The 20,066-nt window shown below is 43.1% G+C and overlaps 1 protein-coding gene across 3 annotated transcripts in view; it reads left to right on the plus strand.

Moving 5' to 3' along the window:
• LOC140728155 (islet cell autoantigen 1-like protein) overlaps positions 1–14,004 on the plus strand; it is a 137,917-nt gene extending 123,913 nt beyond the window's left edge. For all 3 annotated transcript variants that reach the window (XM_073046410.1, XM_073046412.1, XM_073046411.1), the window contains 3 exons: positions 7,909–8,154; positions 9,892–10,002; positions 11,326–14,004. In XM_073046410.1, the coding sequence (XP_072902511.1) occupies positions 7,909–8,154; positions 9,892–10,002; positions 11,326–11,441 (473 nt within the window). In that variant the 3' untranslated portion in view covers positions 11,442–14,004. The remainder of the gene's footprint in view (positions 1–7,908; positions 8,155–9,891; positions 10,003–11,325) is intronic.
• The last annotated feature ends 6,062 nt before the right edge of the window (positions 14,005–20,066 follow it).

Here is a 20,066-nt window from a genome sequence, read left to right on the forward strand (position 1 = left end):
AAACGGTCAGTCCAAGATATTCAAGCAGTGGCAGAAGATTCACTAGGTTAATTTCTGCAAGGGGTTGAATGTGTGAAGAGTCAAACAGATTGGTGTTCAGCAGATTGTGATGATCCTGACAGTGAAGACTGAAAGGTTCTTTCTCCCACTGGGTTTATCTAGAGGGGTATGGTCCCACAACTGAGATGACAGGTGATTGCAGAGGGCAGTGAATCTTTGGAGATTTTTATGAAGACTACATAGTCATGGTAAAGGTTGACGTGCTTTTAATCTAGAAGGGGCAGTATGGTCATGTAACTGTTAGCTCAATGTTTTACAGCATCATTGATCACCAATTGGGGTTCAGTTCCCACCACTGTCTTAAGAAGTTTTTATGTTCTTCCTGTGACCACGTGGGTTTCCTCCAGGTGCTCCAGTTTCATCCCACATTCCAAAGATGTCCAGATTTGTAAGGGTTAGTAAGTTATGGGCATGCTGTGTCAGCACCAGAAGTCTGGCAATACTTGTGGGCTGCCCCTAGTACAATTCTCAGACTGTGTTGGTTGTGAATGCAAAATGACACATTTCACTTGATGTTTCAATGGACATCGACAAAGAAAGCTAGTATTTAATATTTAAACTACAAAGTGGTTGAAGTTTATGGAGAGAGGGAGCAGGGAAGTGGTGTGGAGGGGAGGCCTGATCTTATCGACTAGCAGAGTGGACTCGACAGACAGTGGCTCTGTTAGAAGAAATGGCATCTTATTTGCTGCACTAATGAAGGTGAAGGGATTCCAAGGATATGCATGGGATAGACGGGTGAAGTGAATTAATGGTTCTAATACAGCTTGTGGGAGCTTAAAATCTCTTCTACATAGGGCACCTGCTACTTGGTCAGTTGTTGACTTTAAATCTGAAATGGAGAGATATTTGTTAACCAAACATGTTGTGGATGTGCAGCAAAGATAAGCAAGTGGAATCAGATTATTCTGCATGCCAGAGGCCTCCTCTGAGTTAGTGTTCCTGGGTCTTTATGTTTTTTACTTCAGGGAACTGTGCCTCATATGTGGCCAAAACAACAAATTTACCTACTGGGTTTCTGCACCAAGTAGCCAAACCCTATTGGCCAGGAACATCTCCAGCCCACAATATGGCATGAAAAATTGGTGGAGTCACAGATAACAAAAAACTCATCTATAGATACAGATCAGCATAAAAGGCTTAGCTAGAGGATGACCTCCTCGTGGGGGAGTCTAGAGCAAGAGGGCATAGCCTCAGGATGTCCCCTTAGAGGAGGAATTTCGTTAGTCAGAGGGTGGTAAATCTGTGGAATTCATTGCCGCAGACAGCTGTGGAGGCCAAGTTATTGGGTATATTTAAAGCAGAGGTCAATAGGTTCTTTATTAGTTCAGGGATCAAATGTTACAGAGAGAAGAATGAGGTTGAGAGGGATAATAAATCAGCCATGCTGGAATGGCAGAGGGGATTTGATGGGCTAAACAGCCTAATTTTGCTTCTATGTCTAATGGTCTAGCATAAAAGGTTGGGAGGAGAGGTGGCAGGTGGAACTTAAACCAGACAAATGTGAGGTCAGATACTTTGGGATAAAAATCTGGTAGGACTCGTAGTGTAAATGTCAGGAATCGTAGGATTGGTGATGTACAAAGAGACTTGGGATGCAAGTCTGTAGCTCCCTGAAAGTGTAACACAGGTGGATAGGGTAGTGAAAAAGGCATTTAGTGTGTTTGCCTTCACGGGCTGAGGCACTGAGTGTATGGATTGGGACATGATGCATGGGGGCACATATGAAGTTTTGTGTCCCAGCACAACAGTGAGGGTGTGTTAGAAATATCAAAGGTGCAGAAGAGATTCACCAGGAATTTGCAGATTGGAGTGATGTGGTTATAAGGAGAGATTGGATAGGCTTTGTTTGTTCTCACTGGATGTTGGAGGCTGAGGGGTGATATTATGGAAGTTTATAGAGTTATGAAGGGCACAGATAGGATATATAGCTGGAGCTAGGTTGCACAGGATACATAAGCTGCAGGTTTGCAACGAGGGGGAGAAATTTAAAAAAGGTCTGAGGGCTTAATTTTTTCCATAGAGGTAATTGGCAATTAGCTTATTACTGTGAGCTACAACAGAGCTTTTGTTTATGTGCTAGCCAGAGAGATCATTCTGTACATAGGTACATTTAAATGGTACAAATGGGGTTTAAAAAAAAGCAGAATGCAAAATATTGTTTTGATTACAGAGAATCCGCAATGTAGTCAGACAAATAAAACATGAAAGTAATGGTTATAAGACCATAAGATATAGCAGCAGGATTAGGCTATTCAGCCCATCAAATCTGCTCCCCCATTTCATTCCTGGGATCATTCTGGTGAACCTCTTCTGAATCCTCTCCAATGCCAGCACATCCTTTCTTAGATAGGCCCAGACCTCCTCACAATACTCCATGTGGTCTGATCAGTACCTTATAAATTCTCAGCATTACATCCTTGCTTTTATATTCTAGTCTTCTCGAACTGAATGATAATATTGTAATTGCCTTCCTCATCTAGAGCCAGCTGCCAGATGAATTGATAGAGGCATTGTGGTCGGCATAGACAAGCTGAGCCGAAAGGGTTGTGTGATTCCAAGCGCAAAGCTGGAATTGAATGAAACAGAGATGGATTTGAGTTGTGGTAACCCAACAGAAGTTACATTTCCACTTTGTTCTTCCTTTTCCCACATCCTTTGTGTCTGTGCAGGCTTTATTCTTATTTTTTTGTGACCTGTGGTATGGCTACAGATCAGTTTAGATTCAGTCAAAAGTTGCCTTAGTACGTTTTCTTGTTATACCTTCAGAGCCTTCAAGCTGTGGTTATGACTTGTGCATCGAGTAGCTCAGATCAGATACTCAGTGCCATAGGAATGAGTAAGAGCATTTTGTTAACAGTTTCAAATCCTTTTCAAACCTTTAGCAGATTTAAGCTTGGGGTAGGAGAAATCAACACTCAATAAATATAGTGTTGTTTGTATTACCCAGGCTTTATGTGAATTGAGGGGAGAGCGTCTCCTACCATTTGAAAGGCACTAATTACTTCTGTGTAATTGGACTCTATAGAAATTGGAAGACTGATTGCATCTATCAGTACTCCATTTCCTCCTTTTGCTTTGAGCTGCGTTCAAACCCAGGTAGCTTGCTGTGCCCAACTTAGAGCTGCCATTTAGTATATAAATAATTTCTAGTTTCAAGCACAATGTTGACTTTCCCCTCTACCTCCTTTCTCCACCACTGAGCATCCACCTCGATCTTAGTCCATATAAAATCTATCAGCACTTTTTTGACATTATATGGATCATGATTTCATCTCCATTTAGCACCTTCTCAAATTACCAAGAGAAATTAGCTTCTCTCTGAACTACCACTCATCCCTCAGTCACTGGAAAAGATTTAGGCCCATCGTTTACAAATAAATTTGATAATTCAAAACTTGAGAGAATTTGTCAGAATGGCTTGAACCACATGTTCTCCTGACAGATTTATCTCAGTTTAAAATAATTTGTGTGACATTTGGTAACTTTGTTTTTGGATTCCATTGACCTCAGGATGTTTAATTTAATCATATAGCCTTTTCACTCTAGTAGAACCATGGCAGTTTATTTTATCCTCTCTGGAGCAGCGCAGGCTGAGGGGAGACCTGACTAAAGTGAGAGGCATAGACAGACAGCCAAGAGCCTATTTTCCAGGGTGGAAATGTTAAATACTAGAGGGTGAAGGTTCAGGGTGAGGGGGAAGTTTAAAGGTTAAGGTGAGAATAGTAGGTGACCATAGCAGGCTGCCTGGGGAGATGGTGGAAGAAATTATTCCTCATCTGTGTTCTAAATGGAGGTCCCTCTATTCTGATGCTGTGCCCTCTGGCCCTAAACTTACCCCCACTATAGGAAACATCCTCTCCATATCTATTCTATCCAGAACTTTCACTCCATTCAATATTCAATTGGTTTCAGTGAGATTCCCTCCCCCCTCCCATTCTTCTAACCGTCAGCAAGTAGAGGCCCAGAGCAATCAAATGCTCCTCGTGTGTTAATCCTTTTATTCCTGGAACTACTCCAATGCCAGAATTGGCACCGTGCACGGCAGCCGTGTTGTGTACTCTGAATTGGCATTGTAATTTTCTGCTTATCTCTCTACTTCTTTCCGCACTGCTCTTACAAGAAGCTGAAGGTCATATCAGGTATGATCGGCTGACTCTTTTGAACATCGGAAAGATGGCATTTGGTCATAATGTGCTGCCTTTCTACCACTGGGACCCCTTGCTCGTAAGAACCACGGGAGGTTCATTCACCACACTGGCATTACCGAGGAAGCATCACTGGAGGAGAGGAAGAAGAGCCAGCATCTTGGTTAGGTTAAGACAGCGCGCAAATCGGCCTCTGCTCCCTGGCTTACTCCTGGACAACAAGCTGTGTGAGCCGACAGTCCGAATCGCCCTCCAACGGGAAACAAAGCACTGTAACATCTTGTGCTTTACTGAAACCTGATTGTCGGAAGAATCACCAGAGCAAGCCATCGGGTTCTCTGTGTTCTGAGCAGATAGGTCTAAAGACCTCTCTGGGTAAAGTAAAGGTGGGGGAGAATATATCATAGTGAACAATGCTTGGTGTGACACAAGTGGTGTGCACACCCTCAAATCCTTTTCCTCCCAGATCTGAAGTACCTTGTGCTGCTATGTCAACCTTTCTGGCTTGCTAGAGAATTCATGTCTGTTTTATTACAGCTGTGTACATCCCACCACAGGCCAATACCAACTGGGCTCACAATGAACTTTGTGAAACCATCAATATCTATGAAGCCACACACCCAGCGGCTGCTTTCATCATCGCTGGAGACTTTAACCGAGCATCACTGACTAGAGCTCACCCAAAGTTCTGTCAACACGTCAAGGTGAGTACACTGGGAGGAAGCATACTCAATCACTGCTACTCTCCTTCTGCAACGCCTACAAAGCACTTCGCCGCCCTCCATTTGGAAAGTCTGACCGTTCCTCCATCTTGCTGCTACCCTACGGGCAGAAACTGAAACAGGAAGTGGCCATAATGAAAACTATCCACTGCTGGTCCAACCAATCAGACTCAGTGTTACAAAACTGCTTTGATAGCATCACCTGGGAGGTAATTCAAGCTGAAAACATCTCCGAATACATGGAGGTGGTCACAAGCTTCATTCGCAAGTGCATTGAAGACATTGTTCCTCAAAAATTGGTCTGGGTCTACCCAAACCAGAAGCCTTGGATAAATAGTTCAGTGCGTGTTGCTCTCAAAGCATGGGATAAAGCCTCCGTGCTCGGAGATCAACAGGAGCTCAACAGTTGCCACTATGATTTACATAGGGCCATCAAGGTGGCAAAACGGCAACACGGACAAAATCCAGTCACAACTCTGACACATGCAGCGTATGGAAAGGACTGCACACCATCACGGACTTCTAGAGGAAACACAGCAGTACAGTCAACATTGCCGCCTTTTATGCTAGATTCAAGCTTGATAAGACTGAACCCCTGAGGAGACCTGCACCTTGGTCACCTGCAAGGCTGAGGTAGGTAGAACATTCCAACGTGTCAACGGCCTCAAGGCAACGGGGCTGGATGGCATGGGCCCCCAAATCCTCAAGACATTCTACAGGGCACCATTGTGATCATCCTGACTGGCTGTATCACCGCCTGGTACGGGAACTGCACCAACCTTGATCGCTGGGCACTGCAGAGAGTGGTACTGTGGACCCAGTGCATCTGTGGACATGAACTTCCATCCATTGAGGACATTTACAGCAACAGATGCATAAAGGAGGCCTGGGAGATCATCGGGGACACCAGTCACCCTGACCATAAACCGTTTCAGCTGCTTCCGTCTGGCAAACGGTACTGCAGCATTAAAGCCAGGACCGACAGGCTACGGGACAGCTTCTTTCTACAGGCCATTAGACTTACAAATTCACATGTCTGTACATTGCAACGGAGTCATAACACAAAGATTTTTACTCCCTCACGTATGGATGGATATAAAAATAAATTGTATTCAAATTCTATCCTTTCTTAGAGGAGGAACCCGATACTGTTCACTATGCAGTCTGACTACTGCCTTACAAGCACTCAGCATTACATCATTGCTTTTGTATTCTAATCCTCTCGATATGAATGCTAACATTGCATTTGCCTTCTTCACCACGGACTCAACTTGCAAATTCACCTTTAGGGAATTCTGCACAAGGACTCTCAAGTCCCTCTGCATCTCTGATTTTAAACTTTATCCCAATATATTCCGTCTGCCAAAGTTCATGACCATGCACTTCCCTACATTATATTCCATCTGCCACTCTGTCCTTTCCCCCATCTGAGTCCTTCTGCAGACACCTTGCTTCCTCCAACACTACGTGCCCTTCCATCTATCTTCATACAATAAAATCTAGGAAAAATTACAACCAGACTGAGAAACAGCCAATGTGCAAAAGAAGACAAACATTGCATATAAAAATAATAAATAATTTCAAAAAGTTCTTGAAAGTGAGTCCATGGGTTGTGGAATCAGTTCAGTGTTTTGGTGAGTGTCAGTAATCCATGCTAGTTCAGGGCTTGACGGTTGAAGGATAATAGCTGTTACTGAATCTGGTGGTATGGGATCTAAGGCTTTTGTGTTCCTTCCTGATGGCAGCAACGAAAAGAGAGCATTTTGATCTTTTTTTTTTAACCCACTGGTTGTTAAATAATCTTAAACTGAGAGAGCTCACTCAGCAGCAAAGACAATAATAGGACAAGAAGGTCCAGATGTTTAATAGTTAATTTCAGGAATGGCAGGTGCACTGGACTAAATGTCCCTCACCATTTTTGCCACAATATTTCAACAGTGGCTGGACCTTAAAAGAATTGCTAGAATTGCCTTAGCTGACAGAACTGTGAAATACCTTATCAATTGAAAACTATATAGTCGGCCCTCCTTATCCGCGGGGGATTGGTTCCAGGACCCCCCCCCCCCCCCCCCCGTGGATACCAAAAAACGCGGATGCTCAAGTCTCTTATGTAGCTGACCAGTGAGGTGGTCTTTAGGACCCGTCGCAGCTCTGAATCCGCAGTATTTCTGTTTACGAAAATAATCACGATCACGATTGAAAATAAAGTGGAAGTAATAAAGCGATTGGAAAGAGGTGAAACACCATCGGTCATCGGAAAAGTGTTAGCCTACAGTCGGTCAACGATCAGAACAATTTTAATGGAGCATGTGAAAGGCCCTGCCCTGATGAAAGCTACAGTTATTACTAGGCAACGCAGTGGTTTAATTATTGAAATACATGCGTTTTTTATGTGTTTTATATGCATAGAAAGGTAAAATGTATACTATCTACAAAGACAAACGTTTGACTAACTGATGCTAATACCAGATGTACCTGTTCTGACTTCAAATCCAACTTAAAGACGGACTCAGGAACAGAACTCGATCATAACCCAGGGACTGCCTGTACTTTTAAGTCATCTCTAGATTACTTATAGTACCTAATACAATGTAAGTGCTATGTAAATAGTTGTTATACTGTAGTGTTAGGGAGTAATGACAAGAAAAAATAGTCTGTACATGCTGAAATAACGAGTGCTGGAGAGAGGACTTACGGTTTTTCCCGATCCGCAGTTGGTTGAATCCATGGATGCGGAACCCACGGATAAGGAGGGCCGATTATACTTTCATTTCTTGAGTATAGTGTTCATAGTTTGTTAGCCAGTGGTTAATTTTCTTAATTTTGAGCCATGTTAGACCACTTTTACTCTCTGACCTTGCTCTGTAATGTTTCGCCCCTCAGTGTTTAATAGGAATTTACCATCTGCAGCAAGTATCCCAGTGAGTGAGTGCTGTTCCGTGAGTTGTTATGTGTGACCTGGGATCTCTGTGTTTCAGTACCCAAGGACCCACTGGAAGGCATGCTGGAGAATGACGAGCTGACATTTTTGAATGACCTGCTGAACCCGAGTCCCAATGCAGCTAGTGACTTCGGCCCCGAGTGGCAGAACATAATCGATAGCTCGGGGCTTAATCCGGGCCCCATGGTGGAAGGTGCTGATCTCAAACCAGCTGAGGCTCCGGCGGGTTTCCTGCCATCCCAGCTCTTTGACCTCAGCCACAACACGGCAGGAGCTTTCATTGGTGAGTCAGCCTGTGCATCCCATCCCCTCTACGCATAAACGTGCTCAGCAATCATGTCACTTTGCAAAGGTTAAGCCAGCTGTAGTAGTTCCAGAAACACAAAGTTCACTGGCAGAAGATAGCATGCGTGCGTGTGTGTGTTTTGTTTGCTGCAACTTATTTTGTATGTGTTGTGTAATTACCATTAACTTTCCTCATTATTCTCTACAAACTGTTATCACTGATTCAGCTGAAAACAAGTTCCAACCTTCTGCGAACAGAAAGCCTTTACCTAATTGACTCACCAATTACTGCCCCTAACCTTTGGCCCCCGGGCGGTCTCCTCTCTGTCTATTCTGTTGAGCAAGTCTCATAGAGAAGCCAGCATTTGATATCCATCCTGGTTTCCAAAGTTCTCTGAGCACAGTGTGTGAGACTGAGGCCTGATAGAGGAGGAATGGCATCAGTAAACTGGTTGGAGTGCTTCAGTACCACATGTTATGCTCATTTATTTCTGGTTCCAACAAATTTCCACTGGAGGCATTTGAACCAGTGATTACTGGGTTCTTGGTCCAATAACTTAACCAGAAGGTTACTACGGCCGAAGGAAATCCACAACTTCAGCATGTTCACCTCACAGAGATGGTGATCCCTGTTCCTGTTCATTTATCTGATCTGATCCAATAAGTTGAGTGGATGACAAAAAGGGTGTGTGTATGTTCATCACACAATGCTGAGTATTTGTCAGTAACTTTGTATGATGTGAGTGTGCTTGATATTATGCTATACTCCCCAGACTGTGTTCCTGAATACGCTCCAGCAGGAGACAGGTGCCCAACGGAAGTACCCAGCTCATAATGCCTTTCACTGTAATTGGGCAAGGTTATGGAGAACCTCACACAACAACTAATATATGTACATGGGTGTCCAGTTGGATTCATTAGCAATCAAACTGTGGATCTTAATTAATCTTATTCTGACTCCTTAGAACACAAGACTATAAAACATAGAAGCCGAATTACGGTAGGTCATTTGGTTCATCGAGTCTGCTCCACCATTCCATCATGACTAATTTATTATCCCTCTCAACCCCTTTGTCCTCCTTTGTTCCTGTCATCTTTGACACCCCCACTAATCAACAACCTGTCAATCTCCACTTTAAATATATCCAATGGCTTGGTCTCCACAGCCACCTGTGGCAAAGAATTCCACGTATTCACCATACTCTGGTTAAAGAAATTTCTCCTCATCTCTGTACTAAAGGGATTCTTGTATTCTGAGGCTGTGCCTCTGGTCATAAACTCCCCACTATAGGAAACATCCTCTTCAAGACAACTCTATCTAGGCCTTTCAAGTCAATGAGATTTCCCCCTCATTCTTTTAAACACTGAAACTTCTAAGCTTAGCTCAAAGATACTGAGATGAATCTCAGAATCCCAGAAGTTGCTTGATTAAGACAAACTAAATCTGACAGGGATCTAGTGCATGCTCTGAAGTAGATTCCCCTTGTATCAATCTCCTGTGTGGTCTCCAGTATATGGTCTTAGTAAGGGAGAACAAATTAGGTACTGTTCAAATCAATCATGTAACATCAGATATAGAATCACATCTAAAAGTCTGTTGGTTGGGTGAGTGTATGATGTGGAGCTGAGCAACGTTTCTATTGCCAATATACAGTTGTTACTATCACAGCTTGTAGTGCAATCCTATCTCACACAATGGAGGCCAATTTACTGATTGTACTTTTCTATTTTTAAGGTTGGACTGATCTAACAAAACCACAGCCAATGCAATTTCCTGTCCCACAGCAGCCAGAGCCAAAAGTACCAGTACAGCCATCCCAGAACCTACCAAAGGTTCCACCCAGAGGTTAGTGCGAGAGACTGATGGCAGTGCTATAATCTAAATGATCAAATAGCAAGTTTCACATCCACCAACATTTCACTAGGCAAGATCAGCAGAATCTGTCCTCAGAAGAAGTCTCACCTTTGTACCCCTGCGCACACACCGTGTCTCCAAGATTAGCAGAATCTTCCACTGTAATACGGGCATGACCAGAAGGAAAAGGATTCCACACAAAGAGAATTTAATATTCACATTACACTGCGGAGGACTGCCAAAGACATGAAATGATTGTCATTAGGGACATTGATAGCTGATTTATCCAGTGAATAACAGAGCCACTTAGACTCAGTGTGGTTTTCTGCTGCGGTGGCTCATCTACTTTCAGTTCACAGATGCTCTTTTGCACAACACACCACTGTTGAAAGCCATGTTTATCGGCGTTACTGTCGTCTTTCTGTCAACTCGATCCAGAGCCACTCACTGGATGTTTTATTGTTTCACACCATTCTCTCTGAATTCTAGAGACTGTTATGTGTTAAAATCCCAGATTACTCAAACCACCCCATCTGGCACCAACAATCATTCCACGATCAAAGTCACTTAGATCACATTTCTTCCCCATTCTGATGTTTGGTCTGAACATTTGAACCTCTTGCCTACGTCTGCATGCTTCTATGTATCAAGTTGCCACATGATTAGCTGAGTAGATATTTGCATTAATGAGCAGGTGTACCTAATAAAGAGGCCGCTGAGTGTAGATGAAGAAAGGGCCTTGTTGTGTTCTGAAATCACTTGTCTTCAGTCAGTTACTGATGGAAGGTGAAGAAGGACATCAGTCTGAAACAAAATCTTCATTGTTGTGTGAGCCCTGGGATTAGCGCATATGTGCTTGTGTTGTGGTGAACTGGCTTCCCAAAACTGTATTTACATTCTTATGTGGAGTTAGAGACCTCATCTTGGAGGAGGAGATGGCTGGTGTCTATCAGCACACCTAGAAATGGAGGGTATGAGTTAGCATCCTTGGTTGGAAGTGAACAAAGTACTCCCAAGTGCTGGAATGCACCAGTTAACTCTGTCCTTTGAACTGGTGGTTAGGATATAGCTGCCAAAGCCTGATGGCAATGATATACTAGATCTCACTTAGCCCTTGTACAAGTTTAGGGAGCTCCGAACCTGCATGTACTGTGCCCAGAGGGTATTAAGCGCATGGGTAGAGTTTGCTGCATTGTCTGTTACAGCTTTTGCTGGATTTGTAGTGCAGAGGCTGTCCAACCAGACACTGTCTATGGAACCAGGGGTCTTCAACTGAACTGGTATTAATGAGTCAAATCTTTCCTCTCCCCGCAGCTGACAAGAGCAACACACAGGACAAATCAGCCTGGTTTAACCTGTTTGCAGATCTGGATCCTCTCTCTAATCCTGATGCTATAGGTCGAACAGATGAAGAGCTGCTGAATGCTTGAAACTGGAGGGGAACAAAGGAAGGACGTTATACTGCATTATACTGTATTCAATTATCTCACTGCTGCAATTAATTTATGTTTACCAAAACACTAAGACCGTTAAATTTAAAAATTGAGGGTCAGGGTAGGACAAATCTGCTAAACACTTGGGACGTAGTGCTGGTGATGCTAATTTCCTGCTTAGTTTCACATATTGCCAGTGCAGCTGCAACCCCACATCGTTCTCCTGTTTCCCAGGCAGTTCCTCAGGGCTTCACTGGGTATACAACAGGTATACCTGGGCTGTGTGGGAGGGCCGCACTTGTATAATGACCCACAGACACTCCAGGCCCTTCTGCAGGAACATTTGGAAATCAGTTGCATTCCTCTCAAACTGTGCATTATACTACTGTAAGGTATCATTTATAACATGGGAGTTCTCTTTGAGTAAAATGGTCATTTTAAAAGAATGAATATGGGGTTCTTTGGATGTACAATTCAGAGCTTTCACTGAGTTTTGCCTGTTTGCCTTTGACATGTGGACTGCTAATTTTAAAATTGTGCAGTTTATATTGTTATACCTGAATGCCTCAAGAAGCTATTCCCTCTGGCACTGCATACAAGCAGCCTTTCAACATTTTCTCTCTGTAGCTATGTCAAGGCAGTTAGTTACTCTTAACTCCCATCAGTTGAAATGGTGAACTAACGGACTAACTTTAGTTACTCTCTGCTTGTAATTTTGGAGATATGTTAATTATTCCTCACTACAAACCTCAGTGTAGATATTGTGCCTGGTTAGGTATGACTTTACAACTAGCCTAGATCTACTGGAGAGGAAGCAGGATCCAAGATGCATCTTTGGGAACAGTCACTGCTTTGGGAGGTGGGAGATAAACACTAGAACTTCCTGTGAGGTAGAAGTGGCATGTTTTTAACTGTTTGTTAACTTAGGGCTGAAATTCCTATTAATGTGCAATATACATTAAGTTCTTCAACACTGACTGAACTGTCAAAGATACCTTGTAAAGGCAAAGGAACCGAGCTACTGTATGGCAGTCCCAAGCTCTGGCGTGTGTTGGATCATCAGCAATGGCTGAGTATTGACACATGAAGCTGTCACTGGGTTAATTTGATACTGTAAGATTTTCTGTGGAATATATACTTACATGGAGATAAAATCCTTTTATCATACAAAAAAGCAGCACTGTATTTATCCAATAAAAAGCCAAAACTATGAAATCCCATGCTACATTACAACTATGAAACTGGCAAAGATTTTGTTTCATGGATTGAACTGCACTCGAGTGTGCTTATAAAGGGAAGCTGTTAGCTCATTAAAGACTGAGGGTAAATCCTGGCTTTATACACAGAATACAGCAACACCAAGTTAAAACCTGCATTTATGCACAAGACCATTACTGCATTAGACTGATTACCTGGTCCTTGATCAGGTTTTAGGGTTGGGTGAGAGAGCACAGTTCTCTCCAGAAAATGTGCCTTGGGGCATGGATAAAGATGTATAGTACCACAATCTGATCTTGTTTGCATCCAGCAAAACTACAATTGATGATAGAACATAGACATCTTCTGCATAAATGCCTCGAGTAAAAGCCTAAATAGCATGTGCACATAAATCACATCATAATTTTCGTGTCATGTAATGCATCTCCTTCAAGCTGCTATCACAGAAATTGAGATTCAGCTAAATCAGAGCACCTATTTTCAAGGAATACACACAAAATCCCTGAATAAACCTCACCTTAACCCTCAACACTAAAGATGCCCTTATTGGTATCTGTTAGGGATTTGTTTTTTGTGGGCACTTTAAAAAAAATATAAAACCTGTTCCTCAGCAAGAATATAGGGCACTCCAATTAACAAAGCATTCAGCTTTGCATAACAAACTCTTAGCAAATATAGTTGAACAAGAGAGCTTTCTTAATCACCCTAAAGATTTGTCTAATTGCAGAGATGAACATATTACAAATCTTACTTGTTTCATTGGGTAAATCTACAAAGGGCTTGTGCAGTCCTGCACATCACATTCCAAATATGTTTTACTATGTCCATTCCCAAATGTAAATCCATGAGTGTCTAGGCCGTTTCTCACTCAGCAGTTCTTTAACTTCGCCTATATGTCACCATTAGTCTAGAATGGGAAGTGGCCCTCCGTACAACTGTAGGGCTCCCCTGCTACCTATAGCATGGTACCTTCCTGTCTCACAGTAAATAGCAGCTGCCTGAACGAGGCCTACAGTTAAGAGAATTGGTAAGAACTGGCAAGTAAATGCTCATGCTATTTTTCATCTATTATGCACTAACAGTAATTCAATGGATTATTGGAGAAAAATAATCACCTGTCATTTCTCATGCACGTTAAATTTAAGTCTAATGACAATTAAAACTCCAATACTAGAAATTCCCACTATATGCTCCCAAATTTTCTATATATATTGTAATTTTACTGAAGGGATCTCACTGTAGGTGCAACTTTTTTTTTCTAAAAAGTAGTATTTGAGCTCTTTGTACTTTGTACTGAATGGATATCTGGAAATTGCCTCTTCTATTAAAACCAGTTTCTGAACATGTGGCTAATGGTTTTATTGATGTTTGAACTTACCTTTGTAACCTTGAGTTACAAGTTGAGCAGGAGAGTGCGTCTGCCAGAGGTGTAACTTTGACATATTATCTCAGTTATCCAGTATCATGAAAGGCAGTTCTTCAGTCATAACTTTTTTTAACCATTCATTTTTTTTTAAACAATGAAGATTCATCTGCTGCCAGAAATCAGCACCTTAAAAAATAATACCCAAAATACTGGAATACTTGATGTGCACCTTTAAGCCATGAGAACAGCGTGGTCTAATAGCTCATTAATCTCCATTACAATGCACCATTTTGTTCCTCTCCAAACACTTTATAGCCTCCCTCTAAACTACACTTGCAATGTAGGAGAATCAGATGTGATTTGTAGAAATATTTAAAATTCTGAGAGGCATAGACAGGGGAGTCCAAATCTAGAGCCATAGATTTGGGATGAGAGGGGAAAGATTTAAAAGGGCCCTGAGGGGCAACTTCACATAGGTGGTGAGTATATGGAATGATTTACCAGAAAGAGGCAGGTACAGTGGTATTGTTTAAGAAGCACTTGGGTACATGAGGGGAAGGGCTATGTCATATGGTCTGTGCCAACCAGAGCATCCACCTCGCTAGCCCCAGTTGCTCACATTTAGCCCATAACCCTCCAAACCTCTGTCCTCCACAAACTTATCCAAAAGCCTCTTAAATGTTGCAATTGTACCCAGGTCAACCACTTCCTCTAGCAGCTCATTCCAGGTAGTGTACTCACTACCCTCTGTAGAAAGAAGTTGCCTTTCAAGTCTCTTTAAAATTTGTCCCTTCTTGTATCAGTGCCCCACACACAAAATGCTGGAGGAACTCAGCAGTTCAGGCAACATTTAAGGAAAAAAGTACAGTTGACGTTTTGGGCTGAAAACCTTAAGCAGGACTGGAGAAAAAAAAGCTGAGTAGATTTGTGGGGGAGAGAGAAACACTAGGCGATAGGTGAAACTTGAAGGGGGAGCAATGAAGTAAAGAACTGGGAAGTTGATTGGTGAAAGAAACAGAAGGCCATGGAAGAAGGAAAAGGGGGAGGAACACCAGACTAAAGCAATGGGCAGACAAAGATAACGTGAGAGGGAAGCGGGGGTTAGTTGGAGGCATTACAGGAAGTTTGAGAAATCAATGTTCATACCATCAGGTTGGAGGCTACCCAAACGGAATACAAGTTGTTGTTCCTCCAATCTAAGATGGCCTTATCCCGACAGTGGAAGAAGCCATGGATGGACATACTGGAATTAAAATGAGTAGCCACTGAGAGATCCCGCTTGTTCTTGCAGACTTCAGAATTTCAGGTTTCCTGGCCCCTATCATTTTATTTTTACTATGAATGTCCAGCCCCTATACACCTCCACCCCCCACCAGGAAGGCCTCAAAGCCCTCCATTTCTTTCTGGACTCCAGACACAACTATTTCCCCTCTACCACCACTCACCTCCGCCTAGCGGAACTTGTCCTCACTCTCGATAATTTCTCCTTCGGTCCTCCTACTCCCTTCAAACAAAGGGCACTCGCATGGGTCGCAGCTATGCCTGCCTGTTTGTTGGCTATGTGGAACAGACTATGTTGCAAGCCTACACTGGTGAGCATCCCGCAGTTTTCCTATGCAGTATCGATGACTGCATTGGTGCTGCTTCCTGCACAGGTGCAGAACTCGTCAATTTCATCCACTTTGCCTCCAACTTTCACCTGGTCCTTTTCTGACACTTCCCTTTCTCAATCTCACTGTCTCTATCTCCAGAGACAGCTTATCCACCGATGTCTATTATAAAGCAACAGACCTTAGCAGCTACCTGGACAATTCCTCGTCCCACCCTGCTACTTGTAAAAACATCATCCCCTTCTCTCAATTCCTCCGTCTCCGCCGCATCTGCTCTCAGGATTAGGCTTTTCATTCTAGAACAAAGGAGATGTCCTTTTTCAAAGAAAGGGGCTTCCCTTCTTCCACTGTCAATGCTGCCCTCAACCACATCTCTATTCCATTTCACGCATGTCTACTCTTACCCCATCCTCCTGCCATGTTATCAGGGATAGGGATCCTCTTGTCCTCACCTACCACCCCACTAGCCTCTGTGTCTAACACATAATTCTCCAAAACTTCCACCACCTCCAACTGGATCCCACCACCAAACACACTTTCCCTCCCTCCCACTTTGTTTACCGCAGGGATCGCTCCCTACGTGACTCCCTTATCCATTCGCCCCTCCCCACTGATCTCCCTCCTGGCATTTATCCTTGCAAGTGGAACAAATGCTTCACCTGCCCCTACACTTCAGTCCTTCCAGGTGAGGCAACACTTCACCTGTGAGTCTCTGGGGTCATATACTGTGTTCTGTACTCCCAGTGTGGCCTCTTGTATATCAGTGAGTCCTGAAGTAGATTGGGAGACCGCTTCACCGAGCATCTATGTCTGCAAGAAGAAGCGGGATCTCCCAGTGGCCACCCATTTCAGCCAGAACCATCAACTGTACTTCTTTCCATAGACGCTGCCTGGCCTGCTGAGTTCCTCCAGCATTTTGTGTGGGTGTTGCTTGGATTTTCCAGCATCTGCAGATTTTTTCCTGTTTGTATCTGTGCTCCACAGCCCTGGGGAAAAGACTGACTGCTCACCTTATCCATATCCCTCATGATTTAATGAATTTCTATTGAGGTTACCACTCAGTCTATAACTCTAAGGAATAAAAATCCCACGTGGCTAACCTCTCCCTAATAACACAGACCCTTTAGGTAGCACCATTGTAAATCTCGTCTGCACACTTATCAGGAATTCTCTGCAATTTATTGTAACCTGCCTCACTATGAACAAGACCTCCTAATTTGGAATTTTAAACAGAAGCAATAACAGGATTTGGCTAGTCAGCCCCTCAGTTGTTGCCTTATTCAGTTGGAACACAGCTCTTCAGCACCTCAACTGCATCTTATTCGTAACCTTGACAGCTTTAGTAAAATTAAACTAGCTTTTAAAATTTATTCATGCAATGCTAGTACCCCAATAAGGAAAGAAATCACATCTGTTGTGCTCAAAAGGAAGGCAGTGAGCCTCTTGAACTATTTCCATGCATAGTAGAAAACAGAAACAGATCTGGAAAAACTCAGCAAGATTCTAGCGTCTGCAGAATCTTTGGCGTCAGTGAAACAGATCTTACCTGGAGGTTTGAGAGGTTAAGGAGGCCAATACCAGAGGGCATGCATTCAAAAGTGGTGGGGAGGGTGTAAGTAGAAAGGAGATGTGCAAGGCAAGTTTCTTTTTCTCCCCCACGGTGGTGGGTGCCTGGAATGTGCTGCCAGAGGTGGTAATGGAGGCAAATTCAATAGAAGAGTTGATGAATGTGCAGGAAGTGGAAGAACTTGCATCACAGGTTATGGTATTGAGGCGGGAAAAGAGAATTAAAACCAACATCAGACTAGTCATGATCTTGTCAGATGGTGGGACTAATGCAAGGGACCATTTGCCTCACTCCTAATATTCATGTTAGGCTTTCCACAGCAATCTTAGTGATAACGTACAGTACATCTGTTTCATATTCAGGGTGGCAAGATAGCAGAGTGGTTAGCACAATGCTTTATAGTGTCAGCAACTCAGGTTCAATTCCCATCACTGTAAGGAGTTAGTACGTTCTCCTCGTGACCATTTGGATTTCCTCTGGGTGCTCCAGTTTCCTCCCACAGTCCGAAGGCTTACTGGTTGGTAGGTTATTGTAAATTGTCCCCTGATTAGACTGCAGTTAAATCAGGGAATGCTGGGCAGTGTGGCTCAAAGGGCTGGAAGGGCCTACTCCATGTGGTATCTCAATAAAAACAAACATCATTCATAGCCCCTGATCTGCCTACTGTCCTGTGGAGGGTGTCAGTATTTTCCAGACAACTGGTGTTAGTCTAAACCCCCACCCCATTTCTCCTTCTGTGGTAACAGACGATTATCAGTAAATTAATCTGAAGAACATGACAAACAGAACATGGAGCAGTATAGCACAGGAACAGGCCAGCAAAAGAGCAAATCAAAAACTACCAAATATTAATACACCATGTCCATATCCCTCATCTTCCTTACATCTATGTGTCTATCCAAAAGTCTCTTAAAAGCCTTTGTGTATTTGCCTCTACCAGCATACCAGGCAGCGCATTCCAGGCATCCAATGACTCTCCGATCAAAAAAACTTACCCTTTGCATTCCCCTTGACCCTAACCCTCTCACTCTCTGGTATTAGGCATGTCAACCTTGGGAAACAGATACTCTCTGTCTGCTCTAACTGTGCCTCTCAATCTTGTAAACCTCTATCAGATCTCCCCTCAGATTCTGTCACTGCAGAGAAAGCAATCCAAGTTTATCCAACCCCTCGTGATAGCACTTGCCCTCTAAACCAGGCAGCATCCTGGTAAACTTCTTCTGCACCCTCAACCTCCTTCCTAAAGTGGGGTGACCAGAACTGTAGCCAATACTACTGAAGCAGCCTAAGCAGAGTTTTATAAAGTTGCATCATAATCTCCTGACTTTTGAACTCAATGCCTTGACAAATAAAAGCAAGCATTCCATAAACCTTCTTAACCACCTTATCAACCTGAGTAGCCACTTTCAAGGAGCTATGAACTTGGATCCCAAGATCTCTCTGCTAAGCAACTGTTAATGATCATGACAGTGTACTGTATCCTTGCATTTGCCCTACCAAGGTGTAACATCTCACATTTATCTTCGTTAAATTCCATCTGCCATTTCCCAGCCCATATCTGCAACTGATCTGTGTTGTGCTGTATTCTTTGCCAGTCTTCTACACTATGCATAACTCCACCAATCTTGGTATATCATCCATAAATTTACTAACCCACATATTTACATTTTCATCCAGGTCATTTACATACATTACAAAGAACAGAAGTTTTAGCACTGATCCCTGCGGAACTCCACTAATTACAGACCTCTGGTTCAATATGTCCCTTCAAACACAATCTTCCGTCTTCTATGCACAAGCCAGTTCTGAAACCAAACAGCTAATTCACCATGGAGCCCATGCATCTTAATCTTCTGGATCAGCATCCCATAAGGGACTTTGTCAAACACCTTACTAGAATCCATGTAGACAACATCCACTACCCTACCTTCATCAAACTCTCTCGTCACTTTCTCAAAAAACTCAATCAAGTTGGTAAGATACAACCTGCCTCTCACAAAGCTGTGCTGGCTGGTACTCCCTAATTAGACCAGGGGCTTCCAAATGCTCATATATCCTATCCCTACAAATGCCATGAGACTCACTGGTCTATGATTCCGAGGATTTTCCCTTGTTCCCTTCTTAAATAGTCCTCTGGGACCTTGCTTGTGGCTAGGAAGTACACAAAGATAATGATCAAGATATCAGCAATATCCTCTCTTGCCTTCTTCAATAACCCGGGGTAAATTCCAGCAGGCCCAACACTTCAACTTTGACCTCTAAATACCTTAACGTATTTATATACTCTGCACTGACCTCCTGGTCCTCCATATCCTTTATCTTGGTAAATACTGAAGCAAAGTACTCATTAAGTATCTGACTCACAATCTCTGCATCTAAGATGCCCCCCCTTTGTCCTTGAGTGGTCCCACACCCTACCCTAGTTACCCTCTTGCTCTTGATATATGTATAGAATGGCTTGGGATTCTCCTTAATCCTACCTGCCAAGGACGCTTCATGGTCTCTCCTGGCTTTCCTAATGCCCTTCTTTATACTCATCATGTGCTTCAATTGATCCTAACTTCCAAAGCTTTACATACTCTTTATTTTTCTTCTAGACTAAATTCATTACCTCTCTAGACATTGGACCATTGCTACACCACCAAGAATGTCTTCTGTGCTATTCCACACCCTCACTTCGGAAAGTCTGATCACCTAGCTGTATTTCTACTCCGAGTATAGGCAGAGACTGAAGACTGCAGCACTAGCAGTGAGGACCAAGAAGGTTTGGACAAGAGAATCACAGGAGCGCCTACAGGACTGCTTTGAATCGGTGGATTGGACCGTATTCAGGGATTCATTTTTGAATCTGAATGAGTATG

The sequence above is a fragment of the Hemitrygon akajei genome, chromosome 5 (genome assembly GCF_048418815.1).
Source record: "Hemitrygon akajei chromosome 5, sHemAka1.3, whole genome shotgun sequence".
NCBI lineage: Eukaryota > Metazoa > Chordata > Chondrichthyes > Myliobatiformes > Dasyatidae > Hemitrygon > Hemitrygon akajei.